Consider the following 19,013-nt stretch of genomic DNA (forward strand, 5'->3'; position numbering starts at 1 on the left):
TTCGTTCCCAATGTGTTGGTGTTGGTGTTGGTGTTGGATTTTTTTTTTCTCGCCAAACGGTTTTAGTGTAGAGTTGGGACAGCTAGCGCTGGTAGGTAAGGCAGGCTGGGGCGGAGGGAGGGAGGGGAATGGAGGGGAGGGGAGGAGCGGGGGAGGGAAGCTAAGCTGGGTTTTGGCTTAGTAGGTTGGCTCGGAGAGAAAGGATCTATGTGTAACTGACGCTACGGGAGTCGGTCGGTCGGTCGGTCGGTTTGCTCGCGTGTGCATGAGTGTGTGTGTGTGTGGAAGAGTATGTGTGTGTGCGTGTGTGGGAGCCGTGGTGACATGGGGATGGATGAGTGGCGCTGCTTATTCTTACGTTGATGTGAATGAGGGGTTGTTTGTGGTAGGACATAGGTGCGGTGCGGATAGCCGCATGGAATAAGGTAGAAGGAAGGGGTGTTTGGCTAACGAATGACAATGGGATTGTTGCTTTGGTTGCTGGTGAAGAGTTTTGGAATGAGGACCTGGTTAAGTGAAGCTCTCGAGGTGGCATCTTGGTTTTCCTCATTATTCTCAGGGTCTCTATGATTGTCAAGGTGTATGTATCGCAGTAACGGGGGAAAAGAAAAGGCAGAAAGAGAGGACAAGAGAACAGGAGAGGCCGCCGAAAAGAGTTTTTGAGTTGCGGGACCGGACATACATGTGAAGTTCCGGGAGTTTGTTAGCCAATACACTTCCAAGGTTCCCGGTCTTATAATGCATCTGCACTTCAAGGGAAGAAAGGCAAAGTCGGAAGAAGAGGGGGGGAGGGAAGGACGAAAGTAGAGTTCTGGTTATTGACGGGTGATTGACAGGGGCCGCTGCTTCTTTTGAAAAAGCTTGTGCAAACCTTGGGCTTGCTTGTTTGCCTTCCTCTCTGCTTCTATCGATGTTTTCCTTTCGAGTTCTGTGCATATGCAGGATTCGGTGGGGTTGGAGAGTGAGGACAGACTTGCTGGTGACAACGAGGCGTTGCTTCTGCCCCTCCTTTCGAGGTGGAGGGATTGGGATGTCGTGGATGTGTAGGATGGAAAAGAGTCGGTGAGCATGTGTTGGTGTTGGCGTTGGCGTTTAAAATAGGGTCAACGCAGTGCTTCTTTTCCGACGGAATGCTGGTTGGCTCAGATGCGATGACGAGGGAAGTGCGAGGGAGCACAACCTTATGGAACCTTGAGTAAGGAAGGAGCGATGCAGTTGGTGATACAGGTGAGAGGGGGTGCGTATGAGAGAAGGAACATCATGTGCACCTACGTTGAATTTATTTGGGCGGCGACGACGGTGCGAAATGATTATTGGGTCAATTATCGAAGTCACTTCGCTCAAGGTATTCCTCGTACACGTACACACACCCACCCAGAAAACCAACACGCCGAAGGGTGCGAAGTGCTGCATCCAAACGGCCGGTTTTTTTTTCTTGTTGTTTAAATTTTGGGTTGTGTTGTACTCTGGGTACAGGAATCAAATAAGCAAACAAACAAACACCAGGTCACCTTTGCGGTTTTAAACAGGACGGCACAGCGGACCCCTCTTTCCCTGTTTTTTCCCGTTGGTGGCTCAACGGTTGTATTGGGGGCCGCGCCAAACACACGAGACCCTGCATATGGGCTCTTGTTTTTTTGATTGAGTTTGCTTGCTCCCTTTTGGCGCCGATGCGGTTGTGGAGTTTTTATGGTTTGGAAAATGGAAAACCCGAGTGAATGGAACAGCGGGGTGGTGACGGGAATTCGGGGGCAGGGCACAGGGTTAAAGATGCAGGAGGTGAAGAATGCTTCTTTTTTTTTCTTCCGCATTTAATCCTTGGTGTCGATGATACTAGCGTTCATGTTAGTTTATTGCGTTTAAACTACATCCCGTAGTCTCCTTTTTCCTTAATGTCAGGTACACGTGTCAAGCACCCGTCTTGTTTTGTGTTTTTTGGCCCCCAATTGTAACGTGAAGGGACCATGGGATGCATGGGAGGGAAAAAAAAAAGTCGGGGGTCCCGGAGTGGGTTCTTCTACGGATATCGTGGACGGGTTTGGTGGTGGTGGGGAGTTTTCTCTGGTGGTGGTTTGTTTGTGGGATGCGGGTTTTCCGAGTTCCGGAGGAAGGTGTGGGGATGGGGAGGATTACGGATGTCGCTTCGGGGCGGGGCGGGAGGGTAAGAGACGGGAGAAGAAGACGTTGGTTGCTTTACGGAACCGAACGGCGGGTGGATGCTCCACCAAGTGGACGGTGGGCATTTTTGGGTTGTTTGTCGGTTTAGATGTACCCGTATCGATGCCGCTGTTCGTCCTCCGCACCTGACCCCAATTCTTGGGACGGATTAACGGGATGGCAGTCGGGTCTTGTTTTGACATTCATGGCGGGAGCTAGAGACGGGTAGCAAGCACTCTTTCTCCCAAGTTGCGACCCAGACGTTTCTCGTTGGCTTGCTTCCTCGCCCCACGACCACGGTCATGCACTGAGGTGGGTGCTCGCCTGGAGCGATGAATGAGTACCTAGTAAGATTGCAACGCTGCTCTGAGGCTCGCTCGTCCGCGTTGTGGTTGCGAGTCACCCAAGTCTCCTGAAGCTTCGAAAAGACAATCCACCTTACTTACCTCAAGCTCATTACCGAGGCGCTCCAATACTTAAGCCTACGGACCTGAGAATCTACAGTGCTCAGTCTCCATTTTGGCGGCCCAGGGCGGTCCGGTAGTGTCGTCCCGCCTCTCCCACCTTCCACCACCACCACCACCACCACCACACCACACCACCTAGGTGAGATGGGTAATCTTAGCAGAAGTTACGCATGACGTAATCTGCAGTTCTCAAACCTGGAACATGTACCGATACAGCGGGCATACGACAGCAGCATACGAGTCGCTGAAGTATCGCATACCTAACACCCTCTGGCCCCTTCCTTCCTTTTGTTTTCGCCGGGTTGCCGCATTGTCTCGAACGGAAACGAAGCTAGATGAGGGGAAGGTCTGGACCCGTCTATTCTTGTTGGCAATTTGCTGTCTACCTCATCATTGTCTGAGGGAAGGAATCCCCCGGGTGAGATGGAGGGGGAAGGAAGGGGGGGAGGTCAAGATGGATAAGCATGGGAGGAAAAAAGGTAGGTAGGCCGCACCAGACGTTGATAAATCTTGGTTGCTGCCTCGGCATGGTCACATTCCTCGATCTTTTTCTCTCTCTTTCCATTGCTCTTGGATTTTTTTGTACCTTCCAGGTCTCGCAATCCGGTCGCGTCAGGGCTTGCTTTGCTGCCCCGCGTGCCCTCCGTCGCGTCTTTTGGCCGGAACAACCTCAACCTTATCTTACCTCCTTGTCCTTGACTGCTACAGACGACCTGCTCGATATTTCTCAACTGCACCTCGTTTTTCCAACTACTTCGGCGTCTACCTACGGATACCTACTTTCCTCAAGAAAGTGTATTTTCATAGGCTGGATTTGTCCAACGGCCATTCCAGGCAGCCCCGAGCTGCATCATTGTCACTCGTTCTTCCCTCGTCTTTTTCACCGCCCACTCTTCTTCCGCACCCCATTCCATCGCCAGCACAACAATAAAATTCCTCGGTGGGCCTCTGTTTTTTTCCAACAACGACTAGCTCTTCCTCGAGAATCGTCAGCAACACGTCGCTTTCGTAACAGCCATTCAGCTATATCATTCGCTTGATACCCATCAGAATTAGGCCGCATTTTCTCCGGGCCTCGAGTTATCCGACGATTCTCAACTAAGGTTCGGACGGTAGTGGGGACCACTCCCACCATCTCCAAAAAGATGACCGCCGGCGCCTCCATCGACGCCCCTCTCCGGCCCGCCATTTTCAAAAACTCGGGCCTGCCAAAGTCCGACTCTTCCGTCTCCACCAGAGCTCCATCCTGCAAATCCATCCGCGTCACCGGTGCCCATCCTCTCGGCTCTTTGCACGTACACCAGCCCGTCGACTCCTCCCTGTCGCAACAAGTCACCATGGACCCCAACACCGTTCCCGACGATGACGAGCCCCCGCCTCTAGCACCCATCGAGTCTCTCGATGTCGCCGCCAGCGCCAACCAACAGGCCTCTCAGCATAAACACCAGCTTGGAGGAGGAGATGTTGTCCTTGTCATGGACTTGCCTGCTCACTTCACCGTGGGCTACGATTCTGTCTCCTTCACCGCCCGCGAGTTCGTCGGCGTCAGAGACATTCCTCCCGGCTCCCATTTCTTCTGGGTCTCGGAGACGGAGGCTAGCACCACGCGCTCCGGTTTCTGGATCATCAGCACGGCCACCGAGAAGATCCACGTCATGCAATGGGACAAGTTCAACGAGGTCATCGGCGAGCCCGCCAGCCAGGTCGAAGCCCGTTTCCAAAAGGATAACATCCAGGACATTTACCCCAAGCTGGCCCCCTACCAGATCCGCGCTCTCAATGCCACCGTCAAATCGGCTACATCCGGTTCTTCCAGTCCCGAACCCGAGTTCGCAAGAAACACCAACATTTGGCAGCAGCTGACCAACGCCATCACCGCGCCTCTCTTGAGCAGAATTACCGCCCGCCAGGCCAGTGACTGGGCTGTGCATACCTCGGACCGCGTGAGGGGGGCGCTTATGCTTCCCGCTGAGCTCGAGCTAGAAAAGAGAATGCCCAGTGTTGTCGCGAGCACAGAGCTGAACTTTACCTTTAGCCAGGGTGCCAAAACATACGATGCAGAGAGTGTCGGCGCTCAGCGTACTGAGCAGGCAGTTGATGCGACTGCTCACTTGCTCTCCAGCGGTGCCACCGACGATGACGTTGTGGGTGAGCTCCAGTTTGCCTTCATTGTCGGTATGCATCTTGGCAACGAGGCGTGTATCCAGCAGTGGTGGCACATGCTGGTCTCCGTCATCTTGAAGAGCTACACACTGCCTCTCAAGCGCCCGGAGCTGGCCCGCTCGCTCCTGCAGACCATTACGGCTCAGCTTGTCTACAACGAACGCTACCTCGATGGGTCTGTTCTCGACTACGGCCCTTCATATGCCCGTGACCTACGCATGGCCCTCATTGTCTACAAGCGGCGACTCAACGAAGTGCTCCTCGGCCTCAATTCGCTTGCCACTCCTGAGCAGGCTGCCGTCGGTCAGGCCTTCTCTGAACTCGAGACGTGGGTTTGGAAGTTTGGCTGGGATATCAGGAGCGACTATCTCAGAAAGGGAAAGACCATGTTAGAGGACGGAGAAGAGGTCGAGCTTGAGATGGACGACCTTGAAGCCGAAGATGAACGTGGCGAGTTCGCTGCTGTGGTCGTTGAACTGGATGAGAGCGGAAAGCAGAAAGACCTCGTCTCATGGGATTAGGGTTCCGGGGTCAGGCGCTGGTTGGAAGCAAAGGAGAAGCGTCGTCGACACTCACAGTCATGTGCCAGCAGCAGCAACGGCACCAAGGGAATTAACACCGCTGCCACAAGCACCACCGATACAGGCACCTTTGGCACAGATACCATTGGTAACCCGCTTCTGTCTCCGGTTCGGCCCGTGGGCGTGAGGCCTCGCCGCTTCTCATCTCGAAGAACCTCATTCATTGATATGGTTCGACCAAAGTCTCGCAACTCGAGCATGACGCATGTTGACTTTTGAGTATGGGCATCAAAGAAAGGATGGGCATCGTCATTCAGCATCATTCAGCGGGGAGTTTTCAGGTGTCGGTTTCTTCTTGGCATTTTCTTATTTCGGGGCATTGAGCATCGATCGTCTGGGCCATGGCATTGTTTGAATTTCAATCATGTTCCTTTTCCCGACTATGGCTTGTTCAAGGGCTATTGGGATGGCTTAGGTCTGCGTCTGTGGTATAGGCTGGCGCGTGAGAAGGAGGATTATAGGTGGTATGGCACTCATGGCTTGGTAATTTTGATAGGCCGTTACTTTGTATGACTGTATGTCCAGCTAGGAATCATCCCTTTGCTACATGATGTGTTTATTTTGAGTTGTGAGATGAACTGTGGTGCGGTTCACCATATGGGGGTTGGGAAGGGGGGGGGGGGGGGGGAGGGTAATCCCTTTGTCTGCAGGTGTATAAATTGCCGTAGGAGAGACCTGCTGACTTGGACAGAAGGCTTTGAATGTTTCGCAGTCCTTTTGATATCGTATCCTCAAATTACAGCTACCTAAAAGCCGGCCGGTCTTGTCATTCTTTGGCTCGTTTTCTTTTGTTCTTTGTTGGCCGTTTTTGGCGCCACTCCGTGACTGGGGAACAAAGGTGTAGCAGACTAGATCAATTCTCGTGATGGGGATATGGGGATCGAGTCAAGCGAGTTGAGCTTCAGCTCGTTCTTTCGTGATGGAGGAGGTACTATATCACTGGGGGATATACTGCGCCGTGAAGTCAAGTTCATGACCCCTCCCTTGATCAAGATGACATTTAGAACTGACCCCCCTCCGCCCCCTTCGGAGACGGCGAGAGGGATGGAGCTGGCTCTGCTCTAGAAGTCCAGACATCAAAATAGCTGTCACACGAACGAGACAGGTTTTTTCTCACGTCTTGGGGTTTTGCAATCCGTAGACCATGGAGGAGAACATCGCGTGGCTTGAGGAACTCGTATCGTGACCAAGATGTGATGTCCACCTACATTTCTCTCAGGGAGACGAGGTTGAACGCGCGAGTTAGAACGGACAAGATATCAGAAACACTCAATGACTGTACTCCTCCTCCTCCTCCTCCTCCTCCTCCCTCCTCGTTCCAATCAGAGTTGGGCCCCCGGCTCCCATACATTACTTCCCCATGTGATCACTCAGATAACTGATTATACACACAGAGAGAGAGAAAAGGCACTTGATAGAGTTGGGGAAGAGAAAGGGGTTGGCGGTGGTGGTGGTGGACTGCACTCAGCACACTGCTGATGAGACTTTCATCACCCAAGGGGGGGGCGGGGGGCGTAGATCCGTAAAGGGATGGACGTGTAGAAGCACAATATGATCTGGTCAGTACGTTTAAGCAGTCTGCCGAGACAATGGTGCACTTGGTTGGCATCACAAATATTCATTTCGGTTCCAGAGCTATATTTGGGTCAAACACCATACCGTCCCAGTCATCCATCGTCCCTTTGAAACAGTCTCACAGGGGCGCTACGTCAAGTCTGTGGATGGCGGACTAAACTCATAATTATGACGCTGCAAAGGAGGTCAAGTATCAAAAGCAACACCAAGAGTTTGGGGTCGACACGGAAATCTGAGAATGGGAACGATGGTTTAGTGCCAATAAGGCGGTCCAATCCCCAAGCTTCAGCTGGCAGTGAGGCATGACTTGTGCTTTATCATAGCAAGGGAACTGTAGCAAGCAACATCAAAAGGCTATCACGCAAGATGTCTAGTAGAAAACATAAACATGTTCAAGTCTTATCATGAGATGATCTTCCTATTACTACTTGAGCAGTAAGCCGCCCTCGACAGGGCCATGTCTGATATACACAGTCATCTAATGCATTTTACGACCTGTCGAGCTTTCGACTTGAGCCATCCATTCTTGCTCATGGAAGAGCATCAAAAGTGACTGGGACCCCACAAGGATCTCTATTGCAGTCCACGACACCAATCATTGTGTCGTCTCCGATTCCGTCTTAACTTTTTGTTCAACCTGATCCACGTTTGACCATGCCTGAAGAGATATCGCACACAAGCCCCAAACCGTTATGGGCAAATAAAAGAAAACACTCAAGGAAAATGAAAACAGCCGTGGAGGAATACCAGACTGAAGGAGACACAGATACGTGTCCCGGGTACCTCGAGTCTAAAACCCCCGTCTACGTGAACGCCGATTTTGCATGAGAATTGCGCAAGTTGCCGCCGCATGATGAGTCACCTCGCCTTTAAGATGGTCCGGTTGGCAAGGTTTTTACCAACGACGAGCGCCTCCTAGAGGAGCGTTGTTAGCGTTGTCTGTGAAGAAAGTCCGGTCAGCGATTAGGCCACTAGACTTTGGGAGAATGGAAAACACGTACTACCGCCACCGCCGCCACGGCCACCACCACGGCCACGGCCCCAGCCGCCGTAGCGACCACCGCCGCCGCCGCCACCGTAGCGGGTCATCTCAGCGAGACGGGGATCAATCTCCTGCTTGGCCTCTCTGAGGACGTTGACGAGGTCACGAGCCTGCTTGGAGTCTGGGAGAAAGTTAGCACTTTGATCAGGTGTGACAGGTAAGGGGGAGAACTGACTGTCAGTGGTGAAGAAGGTAACGGCGGTACCCTTGGCACCAGCACGACCGGTACGACCAATACGGTGGATGTAGTCCTCCGAGTTGTTGGGGTAATCGTAGTTCAGCACGTGAGTAATGTTGCGAACATCTTGAGCAAGGGGTTAGCAGACGCCTCACGGTTTGTATAGCAACGTTCCAGCCGGGAACCACGTTTGTTTGATAAATATATCAGGCTGTTTTCACTCCGTCGAAGACAGGGCAGTCCATATGCGTCAAATGCCATCCTGGAAAGTTCAATGTACCGGGTCCTCGGGCTTGGGGAATCTTGGGGACAGCTTGAGCGAATCAAGAATTGCCACATCCACGCTTGTACCATAGGCAAATGGGAGGCACAAGGGTGGAACAGCGAGTATAGCGAGCCAACGGCTGCACACCAGACCAAGACTCCACACAGGAGCAGAGAGAACCAAGGAAACACGAATGCATCAGGCAAGAGTGCGCAAGTAAGAGAGCCCCTAGACATAAGAGTAAAGTACAGCACAAGGCTGCTGGAAGTTGCCATGTAGATTGGGGGGGAATGATACTCACCAATACCACGCGAAGCGACGTCGGTCGCGACCATGATGGGAGACTTGGCAGTCTTGAACTGGTCGAGGACCCAGTCACGCTCGTTCTGCTGCTTGTCGCCGTGGATGGCTACGAAATGTTAGCTAGAGTACAGAGGATTAAGAAAAGAATGAGACAACATACAAAGCGCGGGCCATCCGTCCTGGCGAAGGAAACGGGTGATCTCGTCAGCAACACGCTTGGTGCCAACGAAGATGAGAACCTTGTTCTCCTTGTTGTCCATCATCTTCTCGAGGTGCTTGATCATGCGATCACGCTTCTCGCTCTCGTTGACGACCTCGACAATCTGGGTAATGCGGTGGTTGGCAGCCAGGTCCATGGAACCGATGTTGACCTGGATGAAGTCGGAGAGGAAGTCGGACGCAAGAGCGCGAACCTCCTTGGGCCAAGTGGCGGACCACATGAGAGTCTGACGGTCAGGGCGAATCTGGCCAATAATCTTGCGAATTTGGGGCTCGAAACCCATGTCCAACATGCGATCAGCCTCGTCAAGAACAAGGTAGGTGACGCGACGCAGGTTGGTCTTGCCGGCCTCGAGCATGTCGATGAGACGTCCGGGGGTGGCAATGCAGACCTCGACACCGCGGGAGAGATCACGGATTTGGGGACCCTTGGGGACACCACCGTAAACGCAGGTGTTGCGGATGCGGGAAGACTTGCCGAACTTGGAAATCTCCTGCTGAATCTGGACCGCGAGCTCACGGGTAGGGGCGAGGATCAGGACAATGGGGCCATCGCCGGGGGCCAGCAGAGGCTGGGCGTTGATGTGGACGATGGCGGGAAGGCAGTAGGTAAGCGTCTTTCCGGAACCAGTCTCGGCAATACCGACGACGTCGCGACCGGAGAGAGCCATGGGCCAACCCTGGGACTGAATGGCAGTAGGAGCGGGGAAGCCCTGAGCCTTGACCTCGTCCATGACATATCTGGGGAAACCAGCCTCGTCGAAGGTCTCGACGGGCTTGGGAACATCGTTGCCAGCAATGGCAATCTGGTGCTTGCGACGGAAGGACTCAACATCCTCTGAGCTGCGGTTGGCCACCTCCTCGTGCTCCTTGTAGAAAGACTTCTCGAACTTGGGCATCGTGGAAAGATCTGTGCAAGGAAAAAAGTCAGTAAACGCGTTGCTGGTGTATACTGTCGTGAATCAACTAACCCCATTCTTGTGTGCGAAGACCAGCGCCAAGGTTGTTCATGCGGTCACCGCCACCGCCGAAACCACCACCGCCGCCGTAGCCGCCACCACCGTATCCGTTGCTGTCACTGACCAGTTAGCAATAATGTTGACGACAGAATCAAAAATTTCATCAGATGTTGAAGCTGGCGTTGGTGTCGTTTTGAGAAACTACGCTCCAGATTCGGGAAAAAGCATCGTGGCACTGCGGGCGGTGTCGCGCCAAGGCAACAGCCGCCTCGTGAACCCGGCCGACGTGTTTGAGAATAGAGTCAAAGAAATGCTTACCCGTTGGAATAGCCACCACCGCCGTAGCCACCATCGCGACCGCCTCTATCCTGACGATCACGACCACCGCCGTAGCCACCTCCTCCGTAGCCGCCGCCGCCGCGACCACCACCGCCGTATCCGCCGCCGTAGGACATGTTTGCTAGTTGCGAAGAGCGCGCGAAGTGTTTATTGTCGTGAATGGTGCTTCGCTTGCTTGAGCGATGCCAAAGGAAAGACTGTGGGGAGAGAAAGAAGACGCGAAGTGAACTCTTTTTCTGGAGCGAACCGAAAAGAGAACTGATGCGTTGAGGGGAGGGGGATGGAGGATTGTGAGATGGAGGAAGAGAGGGATGCAGATGAAAGAAGGGGAGAAAAAGAGTAGGAGGGTCAGAGGTTTTGGGGAGCGCGAGGGAAGGCGGTCCCGGGGTGAATTTTTTTCTTTGCCTGCCCAAAACTTTTCGGCGACCGCTACCAGAAGGACCCTGCTAAGGCGAAAAAGGTACGTACCCGATGCACGTGGGTCTGTTACTGCCTTTATCGCTCGGATAAGATGGTGGATCTGACTCGCGATAAGGCACCTCTGCCAAATCTGCACACTGCACACCTGCAGCAGCAGCAAGGTTCTTGACTTTTTTTTTTCTGTTTTTTTTTTCCTGCCGCTCTCTCTTACCTTGCTGGCGTCCACGGTGACTGTGGTACAGTGTACTTCGGTTTGGACCGGGGGGTCTCCAGCTTTTTTTTTTCTTCCAGACTTTTGCATGCGAATTGCGGAGACCTGGTTTTGAATGATTGGAAATCATTTGGCCTCGAGCGAGCTTCAGCACAAGCGGTGCAAGGGAACCCTTTGACTGCTGCTTGTTTGGTATCAGTACTAATTGGGACGGCATGCGCACCCGCGGCGGGAAGTCAAGGGAAGGAAGGAAGCACGGCGAGATGCATCAGATGACAGTGGAAGCTTCTGTTCAGTCCGACTAGTAATGCTTGGCTTTTTCTCTTGCCCGATCTAACGTCTAGCTAATTCATACTTGAAGCAAGGTGAGGAAGGAAGTAATACTATGTGAGGTAGGAGTAGAAACTTCGCCCACAATCTATGAGGCTGTTTGAGTATCAAGATGGCAGCAACGCGATGTAGGGGCCACCATCCTTGCCTCCCTCCATCTTGCTACACCCGTTTCCAGCTCAAGGCCTGTCCTCTCTCCATCGTCTTTTATTGAATGGCATCCGCTCCAATTGCAGAGCCTTTATCTGTCTACCGAGCAAGAAAATTCACCGACAGAATTCCATTACCAGCTCACCGGTAAACATTGCTCGTCAAAACTCACCGGTAGGGAAACATTTCCCAGAAACCAATCTCCATCTGAAACACAGTTAGCCCAAGCTTCACCCACCCCGCCCAACAAACATCAAGACCAACCTTTGTGCCGTGAATAAAGATCTTGATCAACCGCTCTATACTCGACGGGCTCTGCAAGGCGGCATGCCTCTCAATTAAGTCTGTGATTCAAACCCCCTCAGTCAGCAAGGAACAAAACGACTCAGTCAGCCATCATGACCATGAGAGGAAAGTAAACATCTCCACAAACCTGAGCCGGTCTTCACCGCCCCGACGTAGTCGTCAGCGACGTAGTTCTCGATCCACTTCCAGTACGTGTTCTCCTCGCGCTTCGTCTTGACGTCGCCGTGGAGCTGCTTTGCCACGGCGCCGTATCCGAGCAGGCACGGCGCGAGGGCCATTTGCAGCGCGATCCAGTCCTCGCTGACGCCCACGTCGAGGACGTAGCGCGTGTACGCCGTGCAGGCTGTATGTGTGGTCCTTTGTCAGTCTCGCTCTCGTGTGTCTCCCCAGGGGGACCAACATCCACAAGATAAGACTTGCCTTGATGTTCCTCTGTGGCCTCGATTTCAGGCACCGTGATGCCGAAACCCTTGCAGTAGTCGATGTGCAGGCTCATCTCACGACTTATGTGGTTGACGATTGTGGCACCCTAGATGATTCAGTACACAACCCCTCCAGAACCATGGGCAACACCTACGGCCGAGATGTCTGCTATGCTCTTCGCCTTGTAAGAAGCCAGCGCGTTGGCTCTAGCGAAGTGAACCTAAGATAGAAAATGAGTTACCGAGAATTTCCGTCGGCTATCATGGCACACGTACCAGATAGAGGTAGTCCTGGATGAGATACTGCTTGAACGACTCCATGGGCAGCGTCCCGTCTCCCATGGCCATGACGAAGGGGTGATACACAAAGGTCTTCCAAACATCCTTGACATCCGGTCTCTCGAGCATGTACTCGATAAAGCGCCCACTATCGACTTTGGTCAATTCGTTGCCTATACCAGCGGTTTAAAGGAGACTTACGGTGCAAAGGGCAGCGTCTGGATAGAGTGAAAGTGATTCAGCGGACCATGCCCCTTTCCGTACCCAGGAGCAGTCTTGATCCCGGCCTCAATGTATCGACAAGCCGACTTGACAGCTTCCGGTACGCCAAGACCCTTTGCCAGATTAGACGCAATAGCAGCTGCCACACAAATCAGCACTCATCATACTCAACCACGACCTCTTACCCAAACTCACAAGCTAAAGAACACCCAGTCCCGTGCGTATTCGTCGAACTCTGATACGGGCTCTGCACATGCCAAAACTCGCCGTGCCCATACAACACATCCACAACAACAGCCTTGTCCTCCTCGCTCTTCGCCACAGTCAAATCCGCCTTGAACGGCGCGTGTCCGCCCTTGACGAGCACCCACTCGGGCCCCAGCGCCTGCACCGCCTTCGCCATCGCCTCGAGGTCCCCGACGCTCTCTACCTCGACCGGCGCGTGGCCCGAGTCCTCGAGGATGAGCTTCGCCTCGGGGATGTTTGGCGTCAGGACGGTGGTGAGCTTGAGCAGGCCTTCCAACAACGCGGCGACGGCCTCGCGAGGGAGCAGCTCTGCGCCGCTGGTCGCGATCATGACCTGTGGCAGTTTGTAAGAAACTCTGGGTTATCTATCCAAAAGTCTGCAAATGACGTGTTCATACCGGGTCAACGACGACCTTGGGGACCTTGTGCCTCTTGAGAGCCTCGACAACCGCCTCAATCGTGGCAGGCGAAGCCAGCATGCCTGATTCTGAGTTAGCTGCTTAAAGTCATGGGCCAGATACAGTCTACGAATGAAGCAAATCTCACCAGTCTTGACGACGTCCACCCCGATGTCGCCGATACAGGCATCGATCTGCTTGAGAAGAAACTCCTGCGGCACGTGGTGAATGTCGTGCACTCCAGTCGTGTCCTGCGCCGTCAGCGCCGTGGTGGCCGTCATGGCATAGCAGCCATGCGCCGCGATGACTTTTTGGTCCGCCTCCAGGCCTCTTTGGATTGCCGCGTCAGCAAGCCCATCTCTGTATTTGCTTTCCCCAGATCTTGTTGCAGTCTGGAGATGAAGAATGTGTGTATACTCACGCTCCGCCGGAGCAGTCCGAGCCGGCAATGACAAGAACTCGTCCCTGAACCATGGTGACTAGTGTAGGGAGCAAAACGGACTAGTCAGAGATACGTTCGCCGGTTTGGGATCCTGTTTTTGGGCAAGAAAGAGTATTGATACGTGTAAGGTAGCAATCGACTCTCCGGAGCTTCTTTCCGTGCAGACGGATCGGACATCATCGGAGGACGGGGTAGGCACGGCTGACGACGGATCGGTCGCGGGTCGAAGATGTCACTCAAGTGGGGGCGGGGCACCCTTTAGTTTTTGCTCACCTCAATTAAACGTCCGACTTGCAAAACTCTTCGTTGTGTTCCCACGCCATACTGTGACCTGCGCCTTACTAGTTAGTCACACATCACGTAAAAGATATCGCCAAGGCTGCCATTCTTATATGCATGACCCTCACTCGAGGCTCTATATCTCACTGGCAAGAAAAGGATGAGTGATCTGAGCGAGAGGTGAGGAAAACAAGCCACTTTTGATTTGCCTATCGTGCCGACACCCTGCCTACCTACACCATTTGGGAATCGATACGCAGATGGCCACCAACTCCATCCTGTCCTTGCTCGCTCTTGAAGATCAATCCGTAGCTTATCTAGGTCCCTTTGCCGGCCAAAACCTCAGCTGGAGACTTTATCCACTCCCCCAAAGTCACGAGTTATAGTACAAGAAAAACCAACAAACAAAACGCCTCATCATGATGCCTCTCGAATTCCACTAATAACTTTCCGGCTCAAATGCCAAGTGATCTCTTGACGATGAGTGCAACGGATCATGCAACCTTATGCTGTCTCCGTCGAGTCAGCTGAGCTGTCTGTATCAAATGAGCTCATGCTGTCCGAACGCTCCGCCTTGGGCAGAGGCTCCGTCTCTTTCTCCAGTTCCGATGGGTCTGAGATACTACGCTGTCTCTCTGTTCGATTTTCGTCACCCGAAGATGCGTTTTCCTCATCCTCATCGACATCTTCGTCGTCAGATCCGCTATCGCTGTCTTCGTCAAAGACAATTCTTCTGAGGACGTTTTTGTCAAACATCTCGAGAACCATTCGTCTAATAGGCAGGCGGTAGTGATTGTATTCAAGCATCGTCATGACGCGCCTGAACATTTTGGGACATCTAAAGCCTGCCACTTTGTGCTGCCTGATCTGCATCAGTTCACCCATTGCCCGCTTGTACAGAACCATGTTGCCGAGATCGACAACGAGATCCAGGATACGTTGGTTGATGGCCTCTTCGTTGGTGAAGGCCGGCAGCTCTTCCTTCTCTAGAGGCGGACGCGCTTCTGTTGGTGGCGGCGGGGTCAAAAAGGTCTTTTGCGTATCTGGCAACGCAATCTTGGAGGCAATAGCGTGCTTCCAGGGTTTGAACGAGAAGAATTTGGATAGGTCATTGGGAATGCAGAATCCCATCGACTCTCCTCGCGGTGAAAGATTTGCATCCCATCCACATTCTGACAGGATCTCAAGACCGTGGGCGGATCGAGACACTAGTCCCAGGACGAAGAAGGCGGTGCCACGCAGACTCATCACCTCATGTTCTTCGGCAATCTTGACAATGTCTTCGATAACATCGCATGATTCGATAAAAGGGGCACCGAGCTCCATTGATCCCACGTTGCCGACAGCCCACATGGAGGCCTTGACCTTTAGCATGAGCTCGGGATCTTCCGACTGCATGCCGTATTCTTTGATCGTGCTGGCAAACTCAGCAAAGTGTCCCTTGTCGCTCAGTAACTTGCATCCCTCCTGAGTGCGTGCAAGCTCGCGATAGAAGTGCGGTGGAATGTGATTCTCTGGCTCGGTATCTGCTTGAGCTTCTTCCACCATGTTGATGCGGTTCTGGTGCTCTTCTGGATTCTCTAGGAATGCTTTGGCCAGGCTGGTTTCAATCACACCAACGTATGAGTCGTTTCGACCGAGGAACCAGTCATCCATCTCATTGCTGATGTAGTCAACGCCGTCGAGGTAGTGGTAGCCAATGGACGAAGACAGGAACCGCAGTAGGAGAGGAGCACCGATCTCTCCCAAGTGGTCCATTGTCGGACGACACTGGACGACATACTCCAGATATGCTTTCTTATTGCATGCCTTCTCGAGGATCTTAACTGCGGTTCGGCAGACCTCTACCTCGGGGTCGTATAGTTGGTCGCAAAGCTTCTCGATGGCCCACTTCCAGTCGATCTTGCCGTGGGATGGTTGGGATGCATCGAATGGTCGAGTGGCGTACTTCCGCAGCGCGTTCGTCGCCGTGATGCGAATCTCCCTCGTTCCAGACGTAAGAGCCTGTTCTATAAGCACCCGTGGGTGTCCCGGGATGCTGTAGTCAAAGTTTGAGAGAAGTAGTTTGATCAAGTCAGGGCGCTGCTTGTGCCCGAGAATGTGGTACATCATGTTGAACATTCTCCAGCGTTGTAGAAGCTCCAAGCCTCTGGGATCACCACTTAGGACTCCAAGCATGGGGAAGTATCCTGCGCAAAGTGTGCTTTGCAAGCGGCCAGGGGAGAACATTGGATCCGTGGATGTCAATCCGCTGCTCTGCATTGTTTGTCAGTGTCTTGATGAGGTTGCCAAGGATGTGTTTTTTTGCTTACCGGGTCACATTGAGCGAGGCACTCAGCTATCTGCCGTAACATCTTATGATCTTGCAAGTACTGAAAGCCCTCATTTGACTGAAGCAGAGTGTGCATCAGTGTGCATCCGACCCTGACGTACTTTTGAGAATTCTTATTGCTTGTAAGATCCGAAAACCTGTGCTTAAAAGGCCGGTAGAAGCTCATGATCCTGTTCATAAACTTGGACACCCTGTTGACCTCGTCTAGTCGCTTTCCATCTTGAAGCGGCCCTTCGATGATTCGCGAGATAACATCCCAGTTCCATTTCAAGTAGTTGGAGCTGTTCAGGACATTAGACTCCACCAAAAGCTGCCGGATTGCGCCCTCTTGAACCACAATCCCGGCGTTGCTTTTACGGTGCATGTCTGCGAGGTTGTCGCTGGAGGGGAGAGTTCCAGCAGTCGCGATAGACGGCGTGCTCCTATACAGCGTCTTGCTCACTGAGCTAATCTGATAAACTATGCCCGAGGCAACGAATCTGTTGTCGTCTTTGAACTGAGTCGCCGCAGCGAAGAGCTCCGGAAGCAGAGGTAAGTCGTTGCTCCACGTCGCGGGGAGGAGCCTGCTTGCCAGCTTCAGCACCTCGCCAATCAGGAGACACGTCTTTCTGGAGAGCTGAGGGTCACTGGTCCTGGCAACTTGGAGCAAGTTTTCCAACAGACCAGCTTTGACAAATGTAGCCAGAAGCAGGGCAGTGTAGTGATCCATGAAGTTTTGCTCTCCACTATCTTCCTCCACGGGCAGAGCATTGGCCGAGGGCGTCTGGTTCGGAACTGATTTGAGGCTCGCTACCCGTCCATATGTCGTTAGGCGGCGACCAGCTAGGAAGGAAGAAGCCCACGAGGGCGACTTGATCCGGAGAAGAAGGTAAATGAGATCGATTACTGTCTCTCGGATGGTTGCTTGCGGAAGCACCATGCTAGTGAGCAGCGACTTGATGGCTCGAGAGTCATGCATAGTCAGCATCATCAACCCAGGCCAACTCTTCAGGATCTTGGTGATTGCCTTGGCGTTCTGCTTCAGTAGGCTCTCATTTGCGAGGATGATATCTGTGAATGCCGTGAAGAGAACCTCCAGATCATAACCGGAGCGCAAGTAGATTCTCTTTTGTGGGTTATCCAAGATCTGCATATAAGACGCCGTAAGAGATTCGGGCGATTTATATGTTCCTTCGATCAAAGCCTCAGAGAGCGGTGAAAGGCCGCCAGAAGCGACTGCCAGGGCCGGGTCACGAAGCATAACCTCAGCAAGTGTTTCCAAGCAGATGGAGCGTAGACGATCTTCAGCCTGCTCTGCAACAGCGGCTATAGTCCTCACAACAGCGCGTGAAAGCTCTTTGACTCCATCCTTGACATCCAAAAAGGCCCGAACGAACTTCAAGGCCTGTTCACGCTCCAGATCTGCTTTTCGGTCTTTGATCAAAGATCTACGGTTTGTTAGCTGTGGCTCGCAGTCTTGTCAATTGTAGAAACATGGCCAAACTCACGTCACAACAATGATGTCAGTATTCAGACTGCGGATCTTCTTTAAAGAAGACACATCTGAGATGGCATAGCGAATCATTCGGTAACCAGCTGCCACTACTTCTCTGGCCTCACTGAGCAGCATTACTTGCATGCGAAGACCGAACACCGACCATACCAGGTCATACTTGAGAGTTGGATGCCGCCTGAACAGATCAACTAGACTGTTTCCTCGACTGACATAGTACTCTGGCGGCATGCCTTCTTGCTCAAGGGCTTGTAGCAACTCAGCCAGGAGAAAGGTCGGTGACTGCTCAGCCGTCTCTTCATTGTCTGAACCAGCGCCACTGCGAGAGGCGCTAGGAGGTGAGCGCATGCCATTGTTGGCAGAAGAGAACAGTGGCTCGTTTGTCCTTTGTCTTGTGGGTGTGGTTGGAGTCGCCTTGAATCTCGAGGCATCTGTAATCTTCTGCCGTAGATTCTTGATGCGCTGGTTGGAGGCATTCAGCTCTGCTTCGACCTTGGCCCTCTGTTCCTTGGTTTGTTTTGCCTTCTTGGCGTTCAAGGCTTCCAGCATGTTCTCACTTCCGTCCTTGATCTTCATCTCTCGATTCAGCTGCTCCTTGAGAATAGCTAGGGTCTGCTCTGCAGCCGTGGCGGGATCTTCCTCGTCGACCTTATCGATGCTGTAGATGTCGCCTCGGGAGCCAGAGCGAGATGGCATCATCTGGCTGCGCAGCTCAGAACTAAAGCTCCCAGGGGCGATGGAGGGGTTGAGGGAAGAGCCTCGGGGTCCGAAGCTGACGCCCGAGGCGCCCAGACTTCTCGATCCATTGACAGAGGCGGATGGCGGCTGAAGGCCGCCGGTGCTCTCTATGCGCTCGAAACTCGGACGTGGATTGAGGGTATTGGCGCTCGATGCCGACTGTTGAGGCGAGAGTGCCTTTTGAGACTGTCCGGAGGCGCTCAGCATCTTGGCGATGCCTCTCTATGTTACCACCTTGCTACGGGGCTTCTCCGGAGGTTCTGGCATTCGGGCGACTGTTATTTCAATACTGCTCTGATTTTAGAAATTCGTTATCGGGGTGTCAGGGGGTTGGTGGTCGTAGTCGGGGTTCGTCCGCGTGGAGTAAAGGACTGTCGTCGATCGCTTGAATGAGGCTCTGTCGCGGTAGGTGGGTAACGAGGTTCGAATCGAGGTTCGGACAATTCTTCAAATTGAAGGCGGTCGAAATATGGCGCGAGAGGTACGGAGGAGAAGGTG

The 19,013-nt window shown here is 53.0% G+C and overlaps 4 protein-coding genes across 4 annotated transcripts; 1 reads left to right on the forward strand and 3 right to left on the reverse strand.

Annotated features, from left to right (window-relative positions):
- Positions 1–3,769: 3,769 nt before the first annotated feature.
- On the forward strand, positions 3,770–5,308 carry CABS01_09161 (AAR2 protein; the record flags this gene model as incomplete). The annotated part of the gene is made up of 1 exon (XM_060542518.1): positions 3,770–5,308. The coding sequence occupies one exon, from the start codon at positions 3,770–3,772 to the stop codon at positions 5,306–5,308; it is 1,539 nt and encodes a 512-aa protein (XP_060400799.1).
- Positions 5,309–7,838: 2,530 nt separating this feature from the next.
- Positions 7,839–10,364, reverse strand: CABS01_09162 (DEAD/DEAH box helicase; the record flags this gene model as incomplete). Its single annotated transcript, XM_060542519.1, has 7 exons — positions 7,839–7,882; positions 7,945–8,106; positions 8,161–8,289; positions 8,730–8,837; positions 8,892–9,860; positions 9,922–10,022; positions 10,228–10,364. 7 exons carry the CDS (start codon positions 10,362–10,364, stop codon positions 7,839–7,841), a joined length of 1,650 nt encoding a protein of 549 aa, XP_060400800.1.
- A 1,163-nt stretch (positions 10,365–11,527) lies between these two features.
- CABS01_09163 (phosphomethylpyrimidine kinase) lies at positions 11,528–13,706 on the reverse strand (the record flags this gene model as incomplete). Its single annotated transcript, XM_060542520.1, has 11 exons — positions 11,528–11,566; positions 11,624–11,703; positions 11,793–12,008; positions 12,062–12,194; positions 12,243–12,308; positions 12,364–12,514; positions 12,568–12,727; positions 12,784–13,168; positions 13,233–13,315; positions 13,381–13,562; positions 13,654–13,706. 11 exons carry the CDS (start codon positions 13,704–13,706, stop codon positions 11,528–11,530), a joined length of 1,548 nt encoding a protein of 515 aa, XP_060400801.1.
- Positions 13,707–14,457: 751 nt separating this feature from the next.
- CABS01_09164 (uncharacterized protein) lies at positions 14,458–18,722 on the reverse strand (the record flags this gene model as incomplete). Its single annotated transcript, XM_060542521.1, has 3 exons — positions 14,458–16,209; positions 16,266–17,712; positions 17,773–18,722. The coding sequence occupies 3 exons, from the start codon at positions 18,720–18,722 to the stop codon at positions 14,458–14,460; spliced, it is 4,149 nt and encodes a 1,382-aa protein (XP_060400802.1).
- Between the last annotated feature and the right edge of the window lie 291 nt (positions 18,723–19,013).

This window comes from Colletotrichum abscissum (genome assembly GCF_030869225.1).
Source record: "Colletotrichum abscissum strain IMI 504890 chromosome Unknown Scaffold_21.1, whole genome shotgun sequence".
In the NCBI taxonomy this organism is placed as follows: domain Eukaryota; kingdom Fungi; phylum Ascomycota; class Sordariomycetes; order Glomerellales; family Glomerellaceae; genus Colletotrichum; species Colletotrichum abscissum.